Source organism: Anser brachyrhynchus (assembly GCF_964034855.1).
Source record: "Anser brachyrhynchus genome assembly, chromosome: W".
Lineage (NCBI taxonomy): Eukaryota > Metazoa > Chordata > Aves > Anseriformes > Anatidae > Anser > Anser brachyrhynchus.
The window spans coordinates 14327745-14354115 of NC_137704.1; the positions used below are offsets into that span (position 1 = coordinate 14327745).

At 45.8% G+C, this 26371-nt stretch overlaps 2 protein-coding genes across 5 annotated transcripts in view; one reads left to right on the top strand and one right to left on the bottom strand.

Moving 5' to 3' along the window:
• LOC308184745 (ubiquitin-associated protein 1-like) overlaps positions 1-26371 on the bottom strand; it is a 211460-nt gene that overhangs the window by 135871 nt on the left and 49218 nt on the right. For all 4 annotated transcript variants that reach the window (XR_013942894.1, XM_080572174.1, XM_080572172.1 and 1 more), the window contains exons 3-7: positions 24206-24330; positions 21391-22320; positions 7547-7582; positions 6877-7074; positions 5407-5508 (exon numbers count right to left, since the gene is read on the bottom strand). Coding sequence is in view for 3 of the 4 variants with exons in the window: in XM_080572174.1 (XP_080428300.1) it covers positions 5407-5508; positions 6877-7074; positions 7547-7582; positions 21391-22320; positions 24206-24330 (1391 nt within the window). In the remaining variant the exon portion in view is untranslated. The remainder of the gene's footprint in view (positions 1-5406; positions 5509-6876; positions 7075-7546; positions 7583-21390; positions 22321-24205; positions 24331-26371) is intronic.
• Positions 1-26371, top strand: part of LOC308184760 (uncharacterized protein) — a 115594-nt gene that overhangs the window by 20111 nt on the left and 69112 nt on the right. The gene's annotated exons all lie outside the window — the stretch shown is intronic.

Consider the following 26371-nt stretch of genomic DNA (forward strand, 5'->3'; position numbering starts at 1 on the left):
TTACTTGATAATGTAAGTACATTTAATAATATTTAATTATACCGTATGATCCATCACCTGAGAAACATTAATAGAACATCCATTCGATTCTCCCCAACACTAACACAGTAATCCTTGCACGGGGAAGTGCTCGGAAGTACACCAGGGAATCTGGTAAACTCATAGGTGTGCGGTATCCCTTGCACGGGGAAGTGCTTGGCAGTACACCCCAATTTTCCTGAATAGGAAAAATGGGAAATATGAGTTCCAGGGGACAGGGAGATATCCCTGGGGGAGTGCCTACCGAAAGTTCTTCCTGAAGAATGATAAGAAATTGGAAAAATAATCTCAAAATTAGAGGAGATGGTAAAAAAAAAAAATGAATATGGTTAAATATTGTGTATTAGTCTGGACAAAAGAACCAATTAAGGAAACAGCAGTATTTTGGCCAAAATACAGGCCTGATGAAAATTCAGGCTTTAAATTTATGTGTAAACAATAAGATTCCTTTTTTTTTGGAGGAAGAGCCAAGTTATGCTCCCTATAATCCTAATATTGCACCGGTGGCAGCAGCAGTCGCTCCAGGAAAGGAGACAGGGACTGCAATTAACACTGTCCCTAGAGAAGAGCGTACTCTAGGCTCTGGCAAGAATTAGAACAAGGTAGAAGAGGTACTGAGAATTTTGCCTTCCCTGATACTAACAGTACTAACACTAACTGTGTATCCTCTTAAGTGAACTTCCCCCCCCTCCTTACCAGCAGAGAGGTTAGGAGTTTCCTAGGACCTAACTTATACTCTTGGGGAGGGGGAATTATGTATATAAATATGTTGTTTACAGGGAAAGAAATGGGAATGATCAGGAGGAGAGATGCTATACAAAAATGGGAAAGAGCTCATCCTCCAGGACCAGGGGTAATACCGGCATGGCAGAAATAACCACTTGCCGATCCTGGCTGGAATAATAATAGTGTGCAACACAGAAATCATATGAGAGACTTGGGGTCAAAATGAGAAAGTACTTGGGGATGAATCCTGAGGCCCTGAGAGCAAAGATATATTCACCTCTGACTGGAAAGACTCTGAAGTGGGGGCGGAAGCAACAATACATATGGACAGTTTTACCTCAGGGGTTTACAGGGCCACCGATTAATTTGGGCAAAGTTCTAGAACAGATTTTGGAGCAATTCCAACCTCCCGAGGAGGAATTTCTATTACAAAATGTGTATGATCGTTTATCGTCAGGACAGGAGAAAACAGTTGTGAAGGAAGCTACTAACAAGCTATTCAACTTTCTGGGAAAGCAGGGCTTGGGAGTATTGAAAAATAAATTACAATATGTAGAAAGAGAAGTCAGGTATTTAAGGCATCTAATGTCTGAGGGAAAACGGAGAATAAATCCAGAGAGGATTCAGGGAATTGTTGAAAACTAAGAAAGAACTAAAAAGTTTTTAAGAGAGATTTCTTTAAGGAATCAGGAGCCACGAAGCCGGAGGGAAAATGGATACTCCCTGATGGGAGAGAAATGCTGAATAAAGCACCAATGAGGCAAATATTAATCATTTTACATCAAGAGAGTCATTGGGAGGTGCAAGCAATGTGTGATGTTGTGCTAAGACAGTATGTCTGTGTAGGAATATACACTTTAGTGAAGCAAATATGCAGAGGATGTACCATATGTCAAAGGGTAAATAAAAAGGTCATCCGTAACTCACCTAGAGGGGGACGGGAGCCAGGGATTCGACCTTTCCAAAGTATACAGGTAGACTTTACTGAGTTACCTAAAGGAGGGAGATTTAAGTACTTGTTTGTCCTAGTTGACCACGTGACTGGATGGGTGTAAGCTTTCCCCTCCGTATCTGCCACTGCAAACACGGTGGCTAAGGTATCACTGGAGCAAATAGTCCCTAGATATGGGATAGCTGAAAACATTGATTCAGATCAAGGAAGTCATTTCACTTCACAAGTACTGCAAGGGTTAATGCAGGCTTTAGAGATTGAGTGGGATTTTCACACCCCGTCACCCCTCCTCTTCTGGGAAGGTAAAGCGAATTAACCAGACATTAAAGAAGAAATTAACTAAATTAGCGTTAAAAACCCAACTTCCTTGGGTAAAATGTTTACCTTTAGCACTCCTACAGGTTCAAACAGCACCAAGAAACGATATAGGAATTTCACCGTATGAGATGCTGTTCGGATTACCCTATCTGGGCAGAAGGGATGAGATACCACAATTCGAAACAAGAGAGTTTTCTTAAGAACTGTATTCTGGGGTTGTCCTCTTCTTTGTCATTTCTCAGGACCCGTGGGAAATTGGGTCCTGATTCAGACCTGGAAAGGATCAACTCCGGCCTGAATGGGAAGGACACTTCCAAGTACTACTAACCACTGAAACAGCCATAGGAACTGCGGAAAAAGGTTGGACTCACTATACTCGAGTGAAGGCATCTGTCGACCCTAGTACCGGGAAAGTTGTTCCTACAGAAGACTTGTTGAAAAATAAAATCAAAAAGAAAAACGTCATAGTGGACTCTGAGCAGGATAAGAGCTTGCAATTGTAAACTAACCTTTTATTTTCACACGTAACTAATGAGTGTGACTTGTGATTGAGAGAAAGGACAGACCTATAGTGAATTGAAGTGTTCCCAAGGGGGGTTTGTTATAGTAGTAGTGTATATCTTATTCTTTGTATTGATAATTATTTGGAAACCTAAGGTTTAAAAATAATGACAGGGAAAAATCAATTATTAATTTTGCTTTTAGTGATTGTAGGCCTCAGAGAAAGCCTTGGTCAATTGGCAACTTGGAAAAGGCATGACCAGATAATAGTAAGATGGGATACCCCATAAAAATATGGGTGAATGTGACAGAGGGTTATGTACCACAATCTGTCACGTTTGATGCTTGTGAGGTGTCAGGTTGTGGAGATTTAAATGCCCAACGACAATTGAGCAGAGAGAACAAATAACTGGGAGAGACCCAACAGCCAGATTGAGAATAGCTGTATGGAAACGATCCTCTATTGCCATCAGAGAAAGGGAGAAACTCAAGGAGAAAACAGGAGAGAAAACAGGAGGCCCTCTTTGAAATGCAGCAGTTCAAACATTTGAGATTGAAACAGCGTATGGGGATGTGAATGCCTGGATAGAATGGGTCAAATATACTGTCCAGAGTCTCAACCATAGCAATTGCTATGCTTGTGCCGCGGGATGACCGATTGCCCAGATAGTGCCCTGCCCATTGGGGTGGACCAAGGATTCCCAGGGAATGCGATGTATGATTGCATTGTACCATGAAAAGACTGCCTGGGTAAATGAGGCCTGTAAGTCTCTCTCTTTGCTATTCCCTTCCTTGCGTGATAGCAGTATCAGGGCTCCCCCTGTATTCTCCACAGCTATAGGTAACCATACAGCTTGCCTCTCACGGCAGGGTGTGAGTGCTACCCGGCATCTGGGAGAATTTGCCTTGTGCACGAGGACCTTGAATGCTACCGAGGACTTGATGGGAAACTATTCAAGACTTGAGATCCCCAGGGCAAATCTCTGGTGGTACTGTGGAGGGAAGATCTTACGGTCCATCCTGCCATCTAACTGGGGAGACACTTGTGCACTTGTTCAATTAGCTATACCCTTCACCCTGGCATTTGAAAGAGAAACATCACAAATACCCAGAAGAAGTAAAAGAAGCTTAGGAGTATCATTTGATGATAGAGCGTACATAGATTCTATTGGGGTGCCTAGAGGAGTTCCCAATGAACAGGAAGCCAGGAATCAAATTGCTGCAGGGTTTGAGTCACTGTTCTGGTGGGTAACAATTAATAAAAATGTGGGTTGGATTAATTATATGTATTATAATCAGCAGAGATTCATAAACTATACAAGAGATGCGATAAGAGGAATCGCTGAACAACTAGATGCCACCAGCAAAATGGCTTGGGAAAACAGAATAACATTAGATATGATTCTTGCGGAGAAAGGTGGTGTGTGCGTGATGCTGGGCAACCGTTGTTGTACTTTTATCCCTAACAATACTGCCCCGGATGGCACAGTAACTAGAGCATTGCAAGGGCTTACCACCCTTGCCAATGAATTGGCAGAAAACTCAGGAGCAGACACTTCCATCACAGGATGGTTGGAATCTTGGTTTGGTAAATGGAAAGGGATGGTAGTGTCCATATTTACATCCTTGATTGTAGTAGCAGGAGTTTTGACAGCCATTGGTTGTTGCATTATCCCCTGTGTAAGGGGACTTGTCCAGCGGTTAATTGAAACTGCACTTTCGAAACAAATGACCATGGATCCACCACCCTACTCAGATAAGATGATGATATTAGAGGAAATAGAAAGCAAAGAAAGTGAAGAAGAGGAAGACATCTACCAAATTACACCTTAGAGAAAAATTTTGCAAAAATCAACAAATTATAAAAAGAAAAAAGGGGGGAATTGTGGGAATAGAAATGTTGTTTTTGCAGTGTTACATTGTATAGAAGGAAGGAATGTGGTATTGAGATATGCTTACAGTGATAAGAAAGCTCAGCAGGTGACCTCCTAAAATGCAGACAACCAGACTCCTTAGAGCGATCAGGTGAAAATCACTATGTTAAGTCAAGCCAGATAAGGGGAGAAAACATTACCATCTCAAAAACAGGCCAGCAACTGAAGGCCAGGCATTGTCTGTGAAGCATCAGATAGATTATGAACCTGGATTACCCACTCCAGTGGGGAAACAGGGGAGGGTCCTGTCATCAAAAAGTATATAAACTGTGTTTTGGAACCAGTAGGTGCGCTCCTGCTTGTGGGGCACCCGCCATTGCAATCGCGAATAAATTACTACTTCACTGAGATCCTCGCCTGAGCCTAAGTTATTGGCTACGGAGTGTTTCTCACACTGGCATACACTAAAAAGCAGTTCTGCTGTCCTCTGTTCCTGCCTCTGTACCTTTGGTGCTGGCAAAGCATCCACACCATAAACCACAAAAGCTGTTTTTTCCAGCTTCTTTCAGACAGAGCCCTAACCCAATTTGGCAGGCAGATGTATTTGTACAGTGGAGAAAATTTACAGCCACGGCAAGCTGGAAGGATTTTGATGATAATTTGCTGCTTCTGAAGTTAACTCTCTCTGTACTGAGCACCTTGCTCAAAAGACAACACTGTGGTTTAGAACGTTGCCATCAAAATAAGCAGGGTCTTTAAAAAGAGCTTGTCCCCATAAAAATGCATGCGAGTAGGGGTAATAAACCAATAAACCAATGCAGAAGAAATCTAATGTTTTAACATATTCCCTTCATCACTACAAGAATGTTCTTTGGCAGCCAGTTTTGACAACAAGGCAGCATTACCATGGAGATAGAATTACACCAACCACTTCATTGTGCTGGAATTCCCCTTCATGGTGCATTCTCACTATTGCGGAGCACATGGCGCTCTCACCTTCTCCTCTGAACACTGATGCATTTCCAAAGCTGCTTCAACAAGAAGTGGATCAAAGCCCTTCTCGCAAAGCTGTCCGTGTGCAAACAGGTAATCCAAAACCTGCAGGGAACAAAACAAAGAAGTTTGCAGAGCTGCATTCACAGCACAGAGTCGTGCACCTCAATACGTGCAGAGGAACTGAGCACAACTCTGTCCCAGGCTTCACCAGGAACCGAGACAAAGCTCTTCCTACTCTATCTTGAGACGCTCTTTGTGCAAGAGCTTGTTCAAAAAAACAGCAAACAAGTCCTTCTGTCTTTGTGCTCTCCCATCAGCTTCATCTTTCACTCCAGTCAAACAGCCTTCCTTCTCTAGCCTTCCATTCTGAATCACTCAGGAGGCAGAAATTTAAGATTAACAGTGCTTTTTATACTGTGAATTTTTAAGGTGGTACCGTAGGCCAGCAATCAAGCTACATCAGCTTTTAGTTTCCTCTCAGCCAGAAGACCTAACGCAATCTGAAAGCAGTCAGCTTCTTAAGATCACCTCAGCATACTGCTGAGCAAGCTGCAGATCCCAGCTTACATGCCCAGAAACTACTGCCACATTTCTTATTCATTCTCAGCTTTGAGAGGTAGGGGTGAAAGTCTGACAGGTAGGAGAAAGGTAGTGCTAGGAATGAGATAGAAAGCAGCATGCAAATACTGCAGGATTTGAAACTGCCCTCCGAAGGGACATTCCTTCTGTTTGGCACTACAGCTCCTCACACAGATTAAAGTGCTCTTGATTTATAGGCAGGGGGCAAGCAGAGCAGCTCTACCAGCAGCCAAATCCTACACAGCACAGGAGCTACCGGAATGCTCCTCCTGCCGAGGCAACGCTCTGCGCAGTGCACAGGGAGCACGGGGCCAGCACAGAAAGCCTGGCCACGCTCCTCTGGCTTCAAAACGTTGCTTTGTTTGAAGCTGATCCAAGACCCAGAGCCACACTTCACCCTGCCACACTTTATGCTCCGTGACATGGTTTTAGCAAGCGTTTGAGGCAACACATGGCAGGAAGCACCACAGCCAGAGCACACAAAAAGTCAGTCACTGGTGCCTCACGAGCCTTTCGTGGCTGTAGTAAGCCTGCAGGGGCCCATCTCTCTACAGGGAGAGGCATCATCAGAGTAACCCCTTGTGCTCAGAACAGGGAAGGTGCTTTGCTTTTTGGTCACGCAGCACTAAAGGCATGGATCCATACCAAGCTTCCCAAGGATTGTTCTGTGACTCCTAGGAAGACTGTGCTGACTGAAGCAGATTAACAGAAAGTTATGCAGATGTTCTTTGGTTTGGGAAGACTTTTCTGCCAGGTGAAAACTTCTGGGGCAGTTCTGCAATTCACTGTTAGAATAAAGTGCCCTCCCCCTCCATTTTGCAAAGCTAAGGCTGTTTCTCAGCAGAATCAGCACCCACTCAAAGGTTTCTCTCTTCCTGCAAAAGCTCTTACCTGGTCTATGTTCTGTCCCTTCTTCTTCATGGCTTTCAGGACGTTCTCAGGCGAGTACCCCATGTTGACGACGGTCTCTACACACTGCCTCTCGCTAGCGGAGAGGGCCTGCTGTATGTCAGGAGCAGGGCCACATGACCGCTTTGCGCAGCTGGTGTTGTTGGGCACTTGAGACGCTGGGAAGTTTTGGTGCATTACCTACAAGGGAAAACCCAGAGGCTTAGGTGATGGTCATCTTTTGCATCCATGTCCCCATTCCTGGCTACTGCAGGACTAGGACACCCCACAAAATTAGGTAACTGGAGACTTCCAAGGCTGTGCTGGGGAAGTTGCTCACTGGTAGGATGAAACCAAGCACTTTATGTAGTCTGACTCCTACCACACCCTTTTTACCCTCAAAAAGACATTTGATTACCCAGATTTCTTGTTACATACCCTCTCTTACTGGCAGGACTGAAACTTTCTCACACCCAACCTTTCCAACAGTAAAGGTCCTTATGATATGGGAAAGCCCTTTACCCTGGAAGAAGCAAGGGATTGCTTCCCTCACCCTGCAGTTCACTCATCACCTATGATTTTCTGTACTCAGAGGAATGTTACCTCTGGAAACACCCCAGCAGCATTTTACAAATACCACGCAATGCAAGCACACAGCAAGGTGGGAACTTACCATAGGCATTTCTGTTTCCTTGTTGTCTGGGTGTACCTGTTGGACAACACATGAACAAGGTGATGAACATTACACACAAGCAGAGTTTGCTACAGCTGGAGAAAAAGGTTTCAGGGAAGAGACTGGGGACTGTGTCTACTGTACTGGAGAGACCTGTGGCCTGATCAGTAATCCACATGAGATGCAGAGGTTATGCAGTTGTGTGTAGTTATAACATAATCATAAGGATTGTTTGTTCTGCTCTCAAAGCACTGCATTTCGCATGCTGTATATGAGCAAAACGGCACAATGGCTAAACGCACGTGGTTTCCCACCAGCATCCAATACTGTCCCATCCCCAGCATAGGGCTAACAACACCTATCTCTGACAGTAAAAATTTGTCATGGTTTCAGCTAGGATGGAGTTAATTTTCCTCCTAGTAGATGGTAGGGTGCTATGTTTTGGATTTAGGATGAGAAGAGCGCTGATAACATGCTGATGTTTTAATTGTTGCAGAGCAGTGTTTACACCAGGCCAAGGACTTTTCGGCTTCTCGCTCTGTCCTGCCAGCGAGCAGGCTAGGGGTGCAGCAGGAGCTGGGAGGGGACAGACCCAGGACAGCTGACCCAAACTGGCCAAAGGGGTATTCCATACCATCTGACGTCATGCTGAACAATTAATATGGGGTGGCTGGCCGGGGTGGGGGGGCCGGCTGCTCAAGGATAGGCTGGGTATTGGTTAGCGGGTGGTGAGCAATTGCATTGTGCATCACTTGTTTGTACACATTGTTAGTAGTAGTACTATTATCATTATTATTATTTTCCTTTCTTTTCTGTCCTAATAAACTGTCTTTATCTCAATCCACAGGCTTCATTTTCCTGATTCTCTCCCCCATCCCAGAGAGGGAGGGGGGAGGGTGAGCGAACGGCTGTGTGGTGCTTAGCTGTCGGCCAGGTTAAACCACAACAGTCCTTTTGGCGCCCAACGTGGGGCACGAAAGGTTGAGATAACAACAGATCTGACTAGAGCATGTTAAAACAAGATTCTTATAAGCATTACATCAGTTTAACAGTTGCTAATCACAATGCCGATTTTTGTGATCTCAAGTCTGCTGTACCTGCTTTCCGAACTGAGTTATATAGCACATTATGTAGTGTATGTATTCCCTGTCGTGTTGCTTATCACTTCTGGGGGTTGGTATAGGGTTATTATTTTGCTGTGCTGTGTAACACTGGCTTACGATATGATAAAATTACCGGCCATGAGACTAATCCGGTATTTGTACTCAGCATTGCCATCAACTCCATGCTTTGGGAACCCTACCCTAGAAACTATTAATAATTACACCTTTCATGCTTTTTCTTCAGGGAGCCAATCATAGAATCATAGAATTGCCTGGGTTGAAAAGGACCTTAAAGATCATCTAGCTTCAACCCCCCCTGCTCTGGGCAGGGTTGCCAACCACTGGAGCAGGCTGCCCAGAGCCGCATCCAGCCTGGCCTTGAATGCCTCCAGGGATGGGGCATCCACAACCTCCCTGGGCAACCTGTTCCAGTGCCTCACCACCCTCTGAGTGAAAAACTTCCTCCTAATATCTAACCTAAATCTCCCCTGTCTTAGTTTAAAACCATTCCCCTTGTCCTATCACTACCAACACATGTAAACAGGCGTTCCCGCTCCTGTTTATACTCTCCCTTCAAGTACTGGAAGGCCGCAATGAGGTCTCCCCAGAGCCTTCTCTTCTCCAAGCTAAACAAGCCCAGTTCCCTCAACCTTTCTTCATAGGAGAGGTGCTCCAGCCCTCTGATCATCTTAGGGGCCCTCCTCTGGACTGTTCCAAGAGCTCTACATCCTTCTTGTGCTGGGGACCCCAGGCCTGCATGCAGTATTCCAGGTGGGGTCTCACAAGAGCAGAGTAGAGGGGGACAATCACCTCCCTCTCCCTGCTGGCCACCCCTTTTTTGATGCAGCCCAGGACATAGTTGGCCTTCCGGGCTGCAAGCGCACACTGCCAACTCATGTCCAGCTTCTCATCCATCAGGACCCCCAAGTCCTTCTCTGCAGGACTGCTCTCAAGTAATTCTTCGCCCAGTCTATATAAATACCTGGGATTGCCCCAGCCCAAGTGCAACACCTTGCACTTGGCCTTGTTGAACCTCATTAGGTTCACATGGGCACACCTCTCCAGCCTGTCCAGGTCCCTCTGGATGGCATCCCTTCCCTCTATTGTATCGACTGCACCGCTCAGCTTGGTGTCATCTGCAAACTTGCTGAGGGTGCATTCGATTCCATCTATGTCATTGATAAAAATGTTGAAGAGCACCGGTCCCAAGACCGACCCCTGAGGGACACCGCTTGTGACTGGCCTCCACCCAGACATAGAACCATTGACCACAACCCTTTGGCTGCGACCAGCCAACCAATTCTTTATTCACCTAACAGTCCATCGTTCAAATCCATACCTCTCCAATTCAGAGAGAAGATTGTGGTGAGGGACAGTATCAAAGGCTTTGCTCAAGTCCAGGTAGATGATATCCATCACCCTTCCTTTGTCCACCGATGCCATCACTCCATCATAGAAGGCCACCAGATTGGTTAGGCAAGATCTGCCTTTGGTGAAGCTGTGCTGGCTGTCTCGGATCACCTCTTTATCTCGTGCATGCCTTAACATGTCTTCCAGGAGGATCTGCTCCATGATTTTCCCAGGCACAGAGGTGAGGCTCACTGGCCTGTAGTTCCCTGGGTCTTCCTTTCTCCCTTTCTTAAAAATGAGAGTAATGTTTCCCTTTTTCCAGTCACCGGGGACTTCACCCGACAGCCATGATTTTTCAAATATCACAGAATATCACAGAATCGTCTAGGTTGGAAGAGACCTCCAAGATCACCTAGTCCAACCTCTGACCTAACACTAACGAGTCCTCCACTAAACCATATCACTAAGGGCTACATCTAAACGTCTCTTAAAGACCTCCAGGGATGGTGACTCAACCACCTCCCTGGGCAGCCCATTCCAATGCCTAACAACCCTTTCAGTAAAGAAGTTCTTCCTAATATCCAACCTAAACCTCCCCTGGCGCAACTTTAGCCCATTCCCCCTCGTCCTGTCACCAGGCACGTGGGAGAATAGACCAACCCCCACCTCCCTACAGCCTCCTTTAAGGTACCTGTAGAGAGCGATGAGGTCTCCCCTGAGCCTCCTCTTCTCCAGGCTAAACAACCCCATCTCCCTCAGCCGCTCCTCGTAAGACTTGTTCTCCAGACCCCACACCAGCTTTGTTGCCCTTCTCTGGACTCTCTCAAGCACCTCCATGTCCTTCTTGTAGCGAGGGGCCCAAAATATGATGGAGAGCAGCTCAGCAACCACATCAGCCATCTCTCTCAGCACCCTGGGATGTATACCATCTCGCCCCATGGACTTATACACATCCAATTTCCTTATGTAGTCCCAGACTTGTTCCACTGTCACAGTGGGACGGAATCTGCTCCTCTCACCCTCTCCTCGAGGTTCAGGGTCCTGACAGACATAGGAAACTTGACCACCAGTGAAGACTGAGACAAAGCACTTATTGAGTACCTCAGCTTTTTCCATGTCTGAGGAAGCCAGTTCTCCTGTCTTGTTTATCAGAGGGGGAACACTCTCCTTGGCCTGTCTCCTCCTGCCTATTTATCTGTAGAACCCCTTCTTGTTATTCTTCACATCCCTTGCCAAGTTCAGCTCCATCTGTGCCTTGACTTTCCTGATCCTGTCTCTACACATCCGGACGACACCCCTGTATTCCTCCCAGGCTACACAACCCTGCTTCCACTTCCTGTACATTTCCCTCTTTTCCCTCAGTTTAAGCTGCAGGTCCTTGCTCAGCCATGCCGGTCGCCCGTCTCCTCTGCTCGATTTCTTCTGCTGGGGGATGGAGAGCTCTTGCGCTCTCAGAAGGGTGTCCTGAAAGATCTGCCAGCTCTGTTCTGTTCCTATGCCCTCAAGGACAGTTTCCCGGGGGATCCCAGCCAGTAATTCCTTGAGCAGCTGGAAGTTTGCTCTCCTCAAGTTCAGGGTCCTGACTCTGCTTTTTGCCAGACCCATATTCCTCAAGATCACAAACTCCACCAGGGTATGTTCGCTACAGCCCAGGCAGCCTCCAGTCTTAACCTCTCTAATGCTCTCTTCCACGTTGGTGAGCACCTGGTCTAGTAAGGCTTCACGTCAGGTCGGTCCGTCTATTACCTGGACCAGGAAGTTATCTTCAACAGACTCCAGGAATCTCCTGGATTGCCTGGAACCTGCAGTGCCGCTACCCCCAGCAGATACCCAGGTGGTTGAAATCCCCCATCAGGACAAGAGCTTGTGAGTGTGACAGTTCTTGCAGCTGAAGCAAGAAGGCCTCGTCAACAGACTTCCCCTGATCAGGTGGCCTGTAGCAGACCCCAACCACTAGATGTCCTTTACTGGACCGATCCTTGATTTTCACCCACAGGCTCTCGACCTGGTCATGGCTGTTTCTCAGGCACAGCTCTTCACAATCTATCCACTTCCTAACACAGAGGGCAACTCCTCTTCCCCTCCTTCCTTGCCTATCACTTCTGAACAGTTTGTAGCCATCAACGGCCACACTCCAGTCATGGGAATCATCCCACCAGGTTTCCATGATGGCAACTACATCATAGTTTCCTACTAGCACAGTGGCTTCCAGCTCCTCCTGTTTGTTACCCATACTGCATGCATTAGTGTAAATGCACCTCAGCTGGGCCACCTTTTGGGAGGGAGAAACCCTAATACCCTCCTGACCACACTCAGGTGTTTCCATAGTTACCAACCTCTCACCAACCCTTGTGTCCTTCCTGCGAAATGTTCTGTCATCCTCATCCTTCACAAAGACACAAGACTGCGAGGTCTTGCTAGCATATTCCTCACCCAGAAGAACTGGCATGTCACATTCAGGCTCCTTTCTAGTGTCCCTGGTTCCACCCCCACCCCCCTTCATAAATCAATCAATGCAGGGGTCAGGGGAAGATGTTTTTTCCCATTTGTTCACTCTCCCTTTCTTCTCCTCCAGGCGAGTTATGGTAGCTTACCAAAACTTTGAATATCCTTGGGATGTCCAGACCAGCATGTTCTCATTGTTATGTCTCCTGAATGCACTTCAGGTTTTGTCTAAGGTTAAACAAATACTTAAGAGTGTCATCCAGAGATCTGTCCTGAGGCAGGATAGTTATGAGTGGCAGGGAGAGTGGGGGGATATGGGCAGGCATCTAGAGCAGTGTGCACCTTCATGTGCTTTGGAAATTTACCCCCGAACAACTGCAAAATCCTAAAAAACTGGTAGAGTGCTTGAAAAAGGTGTGTCATCGCCCTGGCAGTACCAGACATACACAAATCACTGCAACGTGCTGGGGCTTGGCCTATGCTTACTGAGCTGCACTCAATGCCAATATAACCCCAGTGACAGACCGTGCTGCCACTTCAACCCCTGAGACAGGCCCAGCAGTCACTCCAAGCCCTACATTGGGCCCCAAGGGTGAGCCAGGGAAACAAACTGTACCAGTGTCAGTTGCACCGGTAACCAAGATGAAAAAATGGTTCAGAGAGTCACATTGTTTAGAACACAGAAAAACTCCTGCTAAGACTAAGCATGGAGAAGACGAGGCCGGGCCATCAGAGGACCAGGAGGATGAAGATGAGGATGTCGCAAAAACAACAGTAACTACCAGAACCCTATACCAGTGTCAGCTACGAGATGTGCGAAAAGATTTTGGTCGCTGCATAGGTGAGCAGCTTGTCACCTGGCTGCTCCGGTGCTGGGACACCGGAGCCAATTGTGTGGAATTAGAGGGCAGGGAAGCCAGGCGGCTGGGATCCCTTGCTAGAGACGCAGGCATTGACAAAGCAATTGGAGATGGAGCATGATCTCACAGCCTCTGGAGGTGTCTCCTGTCAGCTGTGAAGGAAAGGTATCCCTTCAAGGAAGAACTTGCATGTCTTCCAGGCAAGTGGACCACTATGGAGAAGGGAATCCAGTACCTGAGGGAATTAGCCGTACGGGAGGTGATTTATAGGGACCTAGACAACGAACAAATATCCACAGATCCAGATGCAGTCCAGTGTACACGACCCATGTGGCGGAAGTTTGTACGGAGTGCACCATCATCATATGCCAGCTCATTGGCAGTAATGGCCTGGAAAGAGGATGAGGAACCCACAGTGGATGAAGTGGCTAAACAACTCCGGCAGTACGAAGAAAGTCTCTCCTCTTCCCTACAGGCCTGCGTCTCGGCTGTGGATAAACCTTTGGAAGAGGACCACCAACTTAAAGAGAATTTATCTTCCTCCCCACCTGAATGAACCAGTGTCTCAGCTATTAGGGGTAAACGTCCATCTGCGCAAGGAAGACGATATAATGGGTACACACCCCGTGCCACCCTGTGGTTTTACCTACGTGACCATGGAGAGGACATGAGAAAATGGGATGGAAAATCTACCTTGACCCTAGAGGCACGGGTACGTGAGTTGCAAGGAAAAACAGTCACAAAAGAGGGGGTTCTCTGAGAAACTTGCTGCTCCTATTTCCAGCCAGGGGGAGGAAAGGGACAATCGAGTTTATTGGACTGTGTGGATTCGATGACCTGGCATGTCAGACGCACTGAAATATAAGGCTTTAGTAGACACCGGTGCGCAGTGTACTGTAATGCCATCAAGCTATAAAGGGCCAGAGCCCATCTGTATTTATGGAGTGACGGGGGGATCCCAGCAGTTAACTGTATTGGAGGCTGAAGTGAGTCTAACCGGTAATGAGTGGCGAAAGCACCGTATTGTGACTGGCCCAGATGCTCCGTGCATCCTTGGCATAGACTATCTTAGAAGAGGATATTTCAAGGACCCAAAAGGGTTCCGCTGGGCTTTTGGCATAGCTGCCTGTTGTGGTTTAACCCGGCTGGCAGCTAAACACCACACAGCCGTTCGCTCACCCTCCCCCCTCCCTCTCTGGGATGGGGGAAAGAAACGGGAAAGTGAAGCCGGTGAGTTGAGATAAAGACAGTTTATTAAGACAGGAATATAATAATAACAATAATAATAATAATAGTGATAATGATAATAGTATTAATAATAATAATGTGTAAGAAAACAAGTGATGCACAATGCAATTGCTCACCACCCCCTGACCGATGCCCAGCCTATCCCCGAGCAGCCCGCCCCCCACCCCAGCCAGCCACCCCTATATATTGTTTAGCATGACGTCAGATGGTATGGAATACCCCTTTGGCCAGTTTGGGTCAGCTGTCCTGGGTCTGTCCCCTCCCAGCTCCTGCTGCACCCCCAGCCTGCTCGCTGGCAGGACAGAGCGAGAAGCCGAAAAGTCCTTGGCCTGGTGTAAGCACTGCTCTGCAACAATTAAAACATCAGCATGTTATCAGCGCTCTTCTCATCCTAATCCAAAACATAGCACCCTACCAGCTACTATGAGGGAAAATTAACTCTGTCCTAACTGGAACCAGGACACTGCCTTAGAGACAGAGGACATTAAACAGTTGTCTACCTTGCCCGGTCTCTCGGAGGACCCTTCTGTTGTGGGGTTGCTGAGGGTTGAAGAACAGCAGGTGCCAATCGCCACCACAACTGTGCACCGGCGGCAATATCGCACCAACCGAGACTCCCTGATTCCCATCCATAAGCTAATTTGTCAACTGGAGAGCCAAGGAGTGATCAGCAAGACTCATTCACCTTTTAATAGTTCCATATGGCCAGTGCGAAAGTCTAATGGTGAGTGGAGACTAACAGTGGACTATCGTGGCCTGAACGAAGTCACGCCACCACTGAGTGCTGCAGTGCCGGACATGCTAGAACTCCAGTAGAACTGGAATCAAAGGCAGCCAAGTGGTACGCCAAAATTGATATCGCTAATGCATTTTTCTCCATCCCTCTAGCAGCACAGTGCAGGCCACAATTCGCTTTTACTTGGAGGGGTGTCCAATACACCTGGAATCGGCTGCCCCAGGGGTGGAAACACAGCCCTACCATTTGCCATGGACTGATCCAGTCTGCGCTGGAGCAGGGGGAAGCTCCTGAACACCTGCAATACATCGATGACATCATTGTGTGGGGTGACACTGCAGAGGAAGTTTTCGAGAAAGGGAAGAAAATAGTCCAAATCCTTCTGAAGGATGGTTTTGCCATAAAACAAAATAAAGTCAAAGGACCTGCACGAGAAATCCAGTTTTTAGGAATAAAATGGCAAGATGGACATCATCAAATCCCAATGGATGTGATCAACAAAATAACAGCTATATCTCCACCAACTAGCAAAAAAGAAACACAAACTTTCCTAGGTGTTGTGGGGTTTTGGAGAATGCACATTCCAAATTACAGTCTGATTGTAAACCCGCTCTACCAAGTAACCCGTAAGAAGAATGATTTCAAACGGGGCCCCGAGCAATGACAAGACTTTGAACGAATTAAACGGGAGCTAGTTCATGCCCTTGGGCCAGTCCGAACAGGACCAGATGGAAGGAATGTGCTCTACACCGCAGCCGGGGAGAATGGCCCCACCTGGAGCCTCTGGCAGAAAGAACCTGGGGAAACTCGAGGTCGACCCCTGGGGTTTTGGAGTTGGGCATACAGAGGATCTGAGGCCCGCTACACTCCAACCAAAAAAGAGATATTGGCAGCATATGAAGGAGTTCGATCTGCTTCGGAAGTGGTCGGTACTGAAGCACAGCACCTCCTGGCACCCCGACTGCCGGTACTAGGCTGGATGTTCAAAGGAAGCACACATCATGCAACTGATGCTACATGGGTTGCAGTGATTACTCAGTGGGTTCGAATAGGGAACCCCAGTCACCCAGGAATCTTGGAAGTTATGATGAAATGGCCTGAAGGCAAATACTTTTGGATATCATCAGAGGAGGAGGTGGCCCGTGCTGAAGAAGCCCCACTGTACAACAAGCTACCGGAAAATGAGAAGAAATATGCCCTGTTCACTGATGGGTCCTGTCGTATTGTGGGAAAGCATCGGAGATGGAAAGCTGCTGTATGGAGTCCTACACGACGAGTTGCAGAAGCTGCTGAGGGAGAAGGAGAATCGAGTCAGTTTGCAGAAGTGAAAGCCATCCACCTGGCTTTAGATATTACTGAACAAGAAAAGTGGCCAGTTCTCTATCTCTATACTGATTCATGGATGGTAGCAAATGCCCTGTGGGGGTGGTTACAGCAATGGAAGCAAAACAACTGGCAGCGCAGGGGCAAACCCATCTGGGCTGCTGCACTGTGGCAAGATATTGCTGCCTGGGTAGAGAACCTGGTTGTAAAGGTACGCCATGTAGATGCTCACGTGCCCAAGAATCAGGCTACTGAAGAACATCAAAACAACCAGCAGGTGGATCAGGCTGCTAAGATTGAAGTGGCTCAGGTGGACCTGGACTGGCAACATAAAGGTGAATTATTTATAGCCCGATGGGCCCATGACACCTCAGGCCATCAAGGTAGAGATGCAACATACAGATGGGCTCGTGGTCGAGGGGTGGACCTGACCATGGACACTATAGCACAGGTTATTCATGATTGTGAAACATGTGCTGCAATCAAGCAAGCCAAACGGTCAAAGCCTCTTTGGTATGGAGGACGATGGCTGAAATATAAATATGGAGAGGCCTGGCAGATTGATTACATCACACTCCCTCAAACCCGCAACGGCAAGCGCCACGTACTTACAATGGTGGAAGCAACCACCAGATGGCTGGAAACATATCCTGTGCCCCATGCCACCGCCCGGAACACTATCCTGGGCCTTGAAAAGCAAGTCCTATGGCGACATGGCACCCCAGAGAGAATTGAGTCAGACAACGGGACTCATTTCCGAAACAACCTTATAGACACTTGGGCCAAAGAACATGGTATTGAGTGGGTGTATCACATCCCCTATCATGCACCAGCCTCTGGGAAAGTTGAACGATACAATGGACTGTTAAAGACTACACTGAAGGCAATGGGTGCTGGGACATTCAAAAATTGGGATACGCATTTGGCAAAGGCCACCTGGTTAGTCAATACTAGGGGATCTGCCAACCGAGCTGGACCTGCCCAATCAAACCTGCTACGTACTGTAAAAGGGGATAAAGTTCCTGTAGTGCACGTAAGAAACATGCTGGGGAAGACAGTCTGGGCTACTGCCTCAGGAAAAGGCAAACCCATTCGTGGTATTGCTTTTGCTCAGGGACCTGGATGCACTTGGTGGGTGATGCAAAAGAATGGGAAGGTCCGGTGTGTACCTCAAGGGGATTTAATACTGGGTGAGAATAGCCCATGAGTTGTAGTATGTTAATTATTATATAATACTGTATGTCATCACCATTGTGATTGCTATATGCCAATGTCCCATTAATGGTATCACAGTAACAGCCACGCAGATAATGATGAATGAATTTTGATAGAATTGGACAAGCACAGTGGTGTGATGGAACGAGAACGGGCTTCAGCATGCAACGATCCAACACCACACACCATCTCTTCTGCCCTGAAAGACTGCTGTGACAGATGGAGCCCAAAGTCAGTCATGGACTACACAAACTCTGTGGACATTGTATATACGTATCATTATTATTATTGTTTTCCTTTCTTTTCTGTCCTAATAAACTGTCTCTATCTCAACCCACAGGCTTCATTTTCCTGATTCTCTCCCCCATCCCGGAGAGGGAGGGGGGAGGGTGAGCAAACAGCTGTGTGGTGCTTAGCTGCTGGCCGGGTTAAACCACATTTCCCTTAGTAAACTTTTTGCTGGGTTGAAAAGGAGCTAAGTGCTCTTACTTCAAGAGGAACCTTAAAGTAGCCACCTCAAAGGGCTGTTTCACATCACTCATATCAAACTTCTCATATCCAACTTGGGCTGTTAATTGTTAATTAAACAGCTGGCAGAAGAAAAATAAGCAATTGGGAGCAGGCCCTTCTTTGAGAAGTTCCAGCCAGACAGCACAGAAATTACCCATTTTCAGTAGCACATCTATTTCAGAGAGGCCTCCTCTGTCCTGCCTGTTCAGTTTCCAAAACAGCCTGGCAAGGAAACCCACCTGTGTCAGGGCTGTACACCTGCTCCATTTCTGCAGAACTGGTCTGCCAAGGGGCACAACCAACCAACAACTCTATTTTACTTTGCCCAAGGTCTGCACATTTAAAATGCAGGAAGACTTAAATAGAATCGAATAAATAGAATTAGAAGAAGCTGCAAGAAATCACATCACCAAAACCCTCAGTATATGGCCTTTCTTAATATTTTTCAGCCAACATCAATTGCTTGAAAACTTGGCCACTTCTTTCAGAAAGTCCTTCTTTGGGCCCCAAGAAGGACTGGGGGAGGCGAGGGGGTTTGTTCTACATTGCCACTCAATTTCTCTTCCAGGAGACAAAGCACAAGAAATCACATGCAGTTTGATAGACTGGTTTACCTAAGAACCTGGTCCTGATGGTCGTAAGAGGGGTTTGAAAGCTCTTCAAATTCCACCCTTCTCCAGACTCTTTTGGCAGAGCATAAAGCACTAGAATATGGGATACAGTGAAATAGGGGTCTGGAATAGCCCTAAAATCAGCTGGTTATCAAATACTCCAAATGAACGATGCTCTGTTATTAATGCAACAGCGAGAAGAACCCAAACTGTTTCTGACACCAGGGATTCAAGTCATGGTAAAGCAGCTCCTTGATCTACTTGAGCTTGATAACCTGTGCTCATGATCAAAGGACTTCCAGTGGAGGACAGAATCACCTAAAGGAACTGCAGGAGACAAAGCCAGAGCTGGCGGCCACTCAGAAGCTGTGCTCCCTTAAGACTCAAGCCTGCATTTCAGTGCCTTTCAAGAAGGCATGCAGTGCTTTCAGCCCATGCTTGCACACTGTTCCTACTTTTAGGGACTTTGTACACTATCTGGGAGCGTGTCCATTCTGAATGGTCCATCGGGAGTGTCCATCCTCCCATAACCAAATATTTCCACAAATAAGACATTCCATACAAATTCAGGTCTCTAAACGATTGTTTAATTTCAACTGGTTGTCTTCGCTAGTCATTTCTTCCTCTGCCAAAGTTGCAAAAAGTAAACCCGTGAGCTTCAAGAAATACCGCGAGGAAAAAGGGAACCACCCAGGCCAGAATCAGTGCAGCAGAGAAATCACAAGTTTATTTGCATCCAAAAAACCCTTAGATCCAATTTACTGGTAAAACATGCTCCAGTGGTAACTCCAAATCCAAAAGTTATGATTTCTGAACTTGTGAGGGAAAAAACATGTATGTAAACAGCACTGTGCAACACACTGGGACAGAAGTATATTGAAGCTTTATAAAATCACCAGGCTTCTTCTCGTGCAATCTTGCAGTAGGAGGATTGTGTCCTCCTCCTGTCGGCCACATGGTTTACTCTGATTTCCTTCTCTATCCTTTTCATACTCCGAGGATTTTTGTTACGGTCCTTGCCTATACTTCAACTTCTTGCAACTCTGCTGTCCTTTTCCAGCCACTGGGACCTTATTGTGGAAATAGGAAACAAGCATATTCAGAAGCCTTGGGAATTCAATAGAAAGAACTAGTTCTGTCAACATACCTATTTCTTGGCTTGCTACTTACAAAACACACAGTTTCAAGTGATGATTTTTATTACATCTCCTAGTAAGTCTATTTGTTAATTCCTTTTTTAGTTTTTAAAACCTTTTGTACCTTCCCTTACAGCATTGTCGAGAACACACCTCCCCTCTCGGTCTTCGCTAGGATTTAATCTAGCACAGAGATTTAAGTACTTGCAGTGAGAATTTGGTTATCTTAAGGCCCATCTACCTAGTGGTAAGTGATCTTTCATGTTAATCCCTAGAGACGTCATGCTCCAAGGCTTCACCTCTGAGCCTCATACAATGAGGCAATCTCCCCTCAAACCTGTGATTTGTAACAGCAAGCACTTGCTCAGCACACCGCTGCTCCTGCCAAAGCTTACAGCATTGAATTTGCTCTAGTGATCCATAAGCACCTATTCTGCTATGCTCTGAGGGATATGCTAGTTGCCAGAATACTGCATTTCTCAAATAATACTGCATTTACTTAAGCCTGAAGAGAGATGAAAGAACAGTGGGAAGAGAAGGACCATCACCAGTTTTAGAGCACATGGTGTCACAAAAACCTACAGTACACCAGCAAGAACGCAAAACCACCGCGCACAGGACAGAAGCAGCCTTCCAAATCTCACATTTTAGAGCTAATTAGAAGATTTGGCTATACAGTTTCCATTAGAATTCATAAGTATTGGTGTCCAGATCTTAGGTTCTTTGGAAAAAAGTGCCCAAGTTCACTCAAATCTGGACTCCCACTCACAAAGCCACAACAGATGGCATCAAGTTAGGTGTCCCCGAAGTACTCTCAGAACTTGCTATAAGTTAGAAGCAACAAAGCTTCAAACTCCTGTCTCAGAGCTGTACAGCAACCAAAATCTGTAAATCTGAGATGGTCTTCAAAACTGCTTTTGGTATCCAAAAAGCAATCCTCCCATCCTCACAGGTAAGAAACCATGGAAGAAATCTTACAGTTAGCTCAAAAGGCATGCAGCTATGTATAACTATGAACAACAAGAGCTGAGAAGCTGAAAAAAGTCACCAGAATTGGTTTCAGAGATGGGAGGGGAGCAGGGAGAAGCCTGTGAGCAGTAGCCTGAGGTTCACAACTGTCAGCATGAAGACCTGTTGGGCTGATGATTTTGCCACATAAAAGAATTACTGTACATGACCTGTCCTATCTACACACCACACATTAAATGAAATTAAATACAAAGCCACGGGACATTTTAGAATCAACATTTGCCTCCACACCTCCACATCTGCCCCACAAACTCAGTTTTAATCCACCGCGTGTTTACCGTGGTCGCTGTGCTTTGAGACGATTCTTCTTCCGTACGAACTGTTGACACAGCCAGGGAAGGCAGCCTGGTTGAAGAGGATAACGTTGATGTCTCCATGCCACTGTCCTCGTTTAAAGCAGAAAGACCAACCACATGGTGTCCGTTCAGTTTGCTAGCTTTAGTCTGAGCACAGGCCTGCAAAGAGCTGAGAAAAGTGCCGTTGTGGAGACAGGTAGTGCTGTGAAAAGTGCTCATGAGCTTTGGTGATTTTTGATCACTCTCATCGGAGTCGAGTTTAGGAAAGGATAGGGATTTGATATTGCTCACTGAAGTGATGGGGGACAGGGACACTTTGGAAGACAAGGACATCTTTTCACAGTTTCCCAACTGTGGCAAAGTGATAAAGCCATTGGGTTTGTGAAGGGGCTTGAAGTCCAACGTGGCCCTTTCTATGAATGCCAGAACCTCCTGATCTTGCAACACAGACTCAGACCCTCCTTTGGGCAAACTGCTATCTAACAGCTGGGCAACAACCGGCCCAGTAGTACCGACATGGATTTCCAGAATGTTTTTTAACTCCTCCTTATCATTGATAGTTTTTAATTCCAGTTTGTCAAATGGGTCTTCTTCACTTTCAAAATCAGCTGGGTTGAAGTCTGCTTTGGGGCGAGGTGGACTAAGAACTTTCTGCTTCACAGCACTGCTGTCGGCTGGCGTGGGAGTAAGAATGTTATTGTGCTGCAGACCAGCGAGGATGGGGTTAATAGGAGGAGGCATGGCCTCAGGGCAAGGTCCCTCTGAGAACCCCATTCTGTTGCTGTCCTCTGGGGCTGCTTTTGAGTTTGCTATTGCTTCTTCTGCCTTGCGTTCAGCTTCTTTCTGGGCAGCTTGAATTTTTTTGATATCTTCAGCCCACTCGATTGTTTTCTTTTCCAGGGAGAAGTCATACTGACCAGTGGTAGAGAAGGAAAGAGGGAAAAAAATAAAGACAAGTTATAAGAATCACAGCTACTACTTTACAGCAGAAGTAACACAAGTAACACAGAGCAAGAACTACATGATTCATCACAGACAGACAATTTTTCCCCAGCATCTCTTATAACCTACAGAATGGCAAAACTAGGAGACACCAGCAGTAGTTCATTTTACCTCTTGCAGCAAAATCTGGCTATAGTCTGGATCAGAATCTCATATTTTGTGTCCATCCTACATTTAGTTTTGTTTAGAGCTACTGATGATCACAAGATCAATTTCACAACTCTCTCCCCCTCTTCCAACAAGAAAATAGATGCAGTCAGTGGAAGCCTGAAGTGTCAGTGACAGCGATGTCACACATGATGGACAGTCACACCCAGATCTGGCACCACTGAACAAGGCATTCAATACTACAGAAGAGTAATTTTTGCATCCAAAGAGCAATAAGGTATTTATCAGTTCCCCCTAAAAGATTCCTAAGGGACCTGACACTAGTTTTAGACCCACTGGTTGGAGAGGTATCAGCATTCTCATACCTGTGCTAAGGACTCATCAGCCAAAGGGGATGTGCTGGCTACTCTGACAACAACTTCCTGTAGTAGCAGATTTTGCCACTGTTCTTGGCATGACTGGATCCCACAAGCTTTTCTCATTTGACATCAGCTCCTTCAGGGTTGGGTTAGCACATAAGACATTTAGATAAGCTACTCACTACCAGCGCACAGGCCACTGTGGTAGCCTGATTGAGAGGACAAAATTCTGAACACACTAAATACATGTGAAGCTTTAATATCTTACAGAGACCAGATGCCCTTAGCGCCCTCCATATCATGACAAAACATTCAGAGAACACAGCCTACAAAGCTAAGTCCAGGGTGTAACCTACCTGTGACTCACAAGAATTACAGCCTGCTTGCCAGGATGATGTCACATAACCAAAGGGGTAATAAGACATCCTAGCTCTGAAGAGCAACAAGTCAGGAAGGTTTGCTACGCCTCTGCTGGGCTTTTCTGGGACTCACACTGTGCTATCCATCCCATAGCAGGCTCCAGAGAGAACCTGGAGACCTATCTCAACTCTATACTAAGTAGTTTTCCCTTCCTTTAGCTCTAAGAGATGGGACATATAATTTATCAGCAAGGTGATTTTGAAACACAACTCACTGGCAGAAGTGCTGGGCACTATTCATTCCACACTTTGCCATCTGAGCAGAGCTATCATAGCTGTATACATACAAACACACGTTTAGACACATGAAATACTAAGTACATGGCTTTGGTCAATTTAGCCTCAATGCACTGTTACTACTTTGAATAGCTCCCACCAGAACTGTAAAAAAGCCAAGTAGTTCTGTGCAAGGCATAGCCTACATGATCACATCATTTTATTCGAGGCGTTGCAATCCAACCAGGCGTACTGTATTTGAACCCCAGCTTGGCTGGAAAACAGAGATAGCACAGAATATGGTCATACTTGTAGAACCCTGTTTGACGGTATGCCACAGCATGGGTGTTTCAATTATTACCATCTTTCCTCTTAGTTTAGCAACTTAGTTTACAACTTAGTTTAGCAATGTCAGGGTAGCATTTAAACCCTTACCTGTTACACAAAAACACTGTGGGTTTTTTGGAGTAGATACACTAAAATAAATGCCATCAGACTTTTTATAGTGACAAGTAGTACAAACTTTTTGCATGGCTTACAATATTATCTTCCTCTACATTCTAGCAGACTATGAAATAACAGTATAGCACAGTGAAGATATATATATATATATATAAAATATAGTTCACAGCATCGCACGTTGAAGACCTAGGGTCACAGAGGAAAGAGCAGAAGTGCACAAACCATCCTTACCTGGGCTTCTCTGACAAGCTGAGAAGAATCAGGCAGGCAGAAACCAATGGGTAATCCAACCTTCGAAGGGGTTTTAAATTTGTCTCCTATCTTAAATGGGATGTCATCGAGATAACTGAAAGGCCCTAAGATCACAAGAAGAAATTGTATCAAAAACCATACAAATTTGATGCATTCAGTTAAGTCTCATGTTTCTGTATTTGGCAGCTACTCTTTCTCTGCTACCCCAACCACACAATGTGACTCAATACAAAGGAAGTTGCGTGATAAGAAACACACTGAATATGCCTAGACTTCATTGCTTCAGTTTTGTTCTTTTTAAAAGAATATTCTAGTCCATAACTATATTTTACAACACTCCAATCGCTGAGCAGATTTTGAAGTTAATATTCCAGCATCTTAGCTTCCCTCATGACAACACTATGCCTACACAACCAGAAATTGAAGCTCTCCTGAATGTTGCGTTCTGTTAAGCCTCTATAGAAGGAGCCATCAGCTTTTGTTATATTCAAAGCAAGTTTTAAAATGACCCAGCTGTAGAGCAGCTAAGAAAAAAAAAAAGGTTTGACATACAAGTGGAAAGTAACATTTGGACAGAAGGGGTCACAAGGACAAAGTAGCCCCAAGTCCAGGAGATCTGCTTTAAACAAAACACGGTGAAATAGCTCAAGAACATTCAGTGTAGCAATTCTGACTTTCCAAACAAGGCAATCTAACTGGATCCAGTCTGATTTGTGATCACTCCAGTGAGAGGCCACAGACTTATTCCATGGTCCTCCATCTGTGCTTTACATCTGTCACTTACGTGTAGTATTTATAGTGTTTTAGGACAAAAACTTTTCAAGCACCCTGCAAACTCACTAGGCAGAATCACCAACAACTCAAGCTCCTCCAAGAAGCCAGACTAAAGTTTTTTTTTTCCATGAGCTGCTGTGAAGAAGTGCGAGAAAACCCATAACATAAATTGTAGTCAGTTTCTAGATTAACTGGTCTAACCTTCTGGAATTACATACAAGGTTTTTGACTGTATATTACTAGACAAACACTCCAAATTTTTGTTATCATTTGTAACTTTGCTCCGAATGCTACAGATCCAACAAGACATTAGTGGCAATGTAAGATGTTTGGTGACTAACCTCTTGCTCAGTGAGCTGTGACTTGCCATTTTTATGTGACCCATTTTCATACTTGGATGACAGTTTAAGTACTATTTGTGCTCCTTCACTGTTAACTCATCTACAACAACGCAGCCACAAGCTCCAAGAGGACAAGCAGCTTTTGAGAACAGGAATATCCTGTTAATTTGGAATCAAATGTTTATGTGCTGTCATCAGTTGACCTCTTGTGCTATAAACTGCATTGGCTGGTCCCAGAGCCCTGTTGGGACACAGAGGGCATTTCCTCTAGCCCTGACACCCTCAGGCTGAACAACCTACATGGCACCCATACTACCAAAACAAAAGAGCGCTCCAGGCAGAATATAATAGTATTTTCACTGGTCCTTACTGAGAAGCAGTACACAGCACAGCACTCAAACTGCACCTCGCTGGCCACCAACACCACGACACCCAAATAGCATTTGAGCTGGCAGTGTGAGAACTTGGATACAACAGTGCGTGTTTATGCAGAAGTAGCAATTGTGGCAGCCTTTGTGCTTACACTTACATCATGGCCAGGTCAGAGACAGCCTTATCTCCTCCTAAAGGCTCAGAGTCAAGCTTGCCTGCTGCTACCATGCCCTGGTTAGTCCCGCTGCTACAAGTCCAGCTCTAACTGGGATGATCCAAGCACACAAGCCAAGCACAATTACCTCTTTGCACCAATCTCACAGCCCAAATTGCTCAGTATGCAAATACTTGTCTTATTAGACCTATTGACACAGTAAGTGGGAGACACCTCCCCTTCCACAGCCTTCTTGTTTGCCTGAAATACACACTAGCCATAGAACACACTCTGTGGTATTTACAGAAAAACATCCCTTGTTTTGGGACAGTAAAAAACCTAAGTGCACCCAGACTAGATGAGCTGAACTGATGGCTGTCAGTTTAACCTCAGCACCTAGACTAAGGAATAAAAACTTTCTTGGTTCTTTCCAGTATGTTAATTTTCTAATACAATGCTATTCTATTTCTAATACAATGCTTCTCTTGAATACAATCCTGCTAC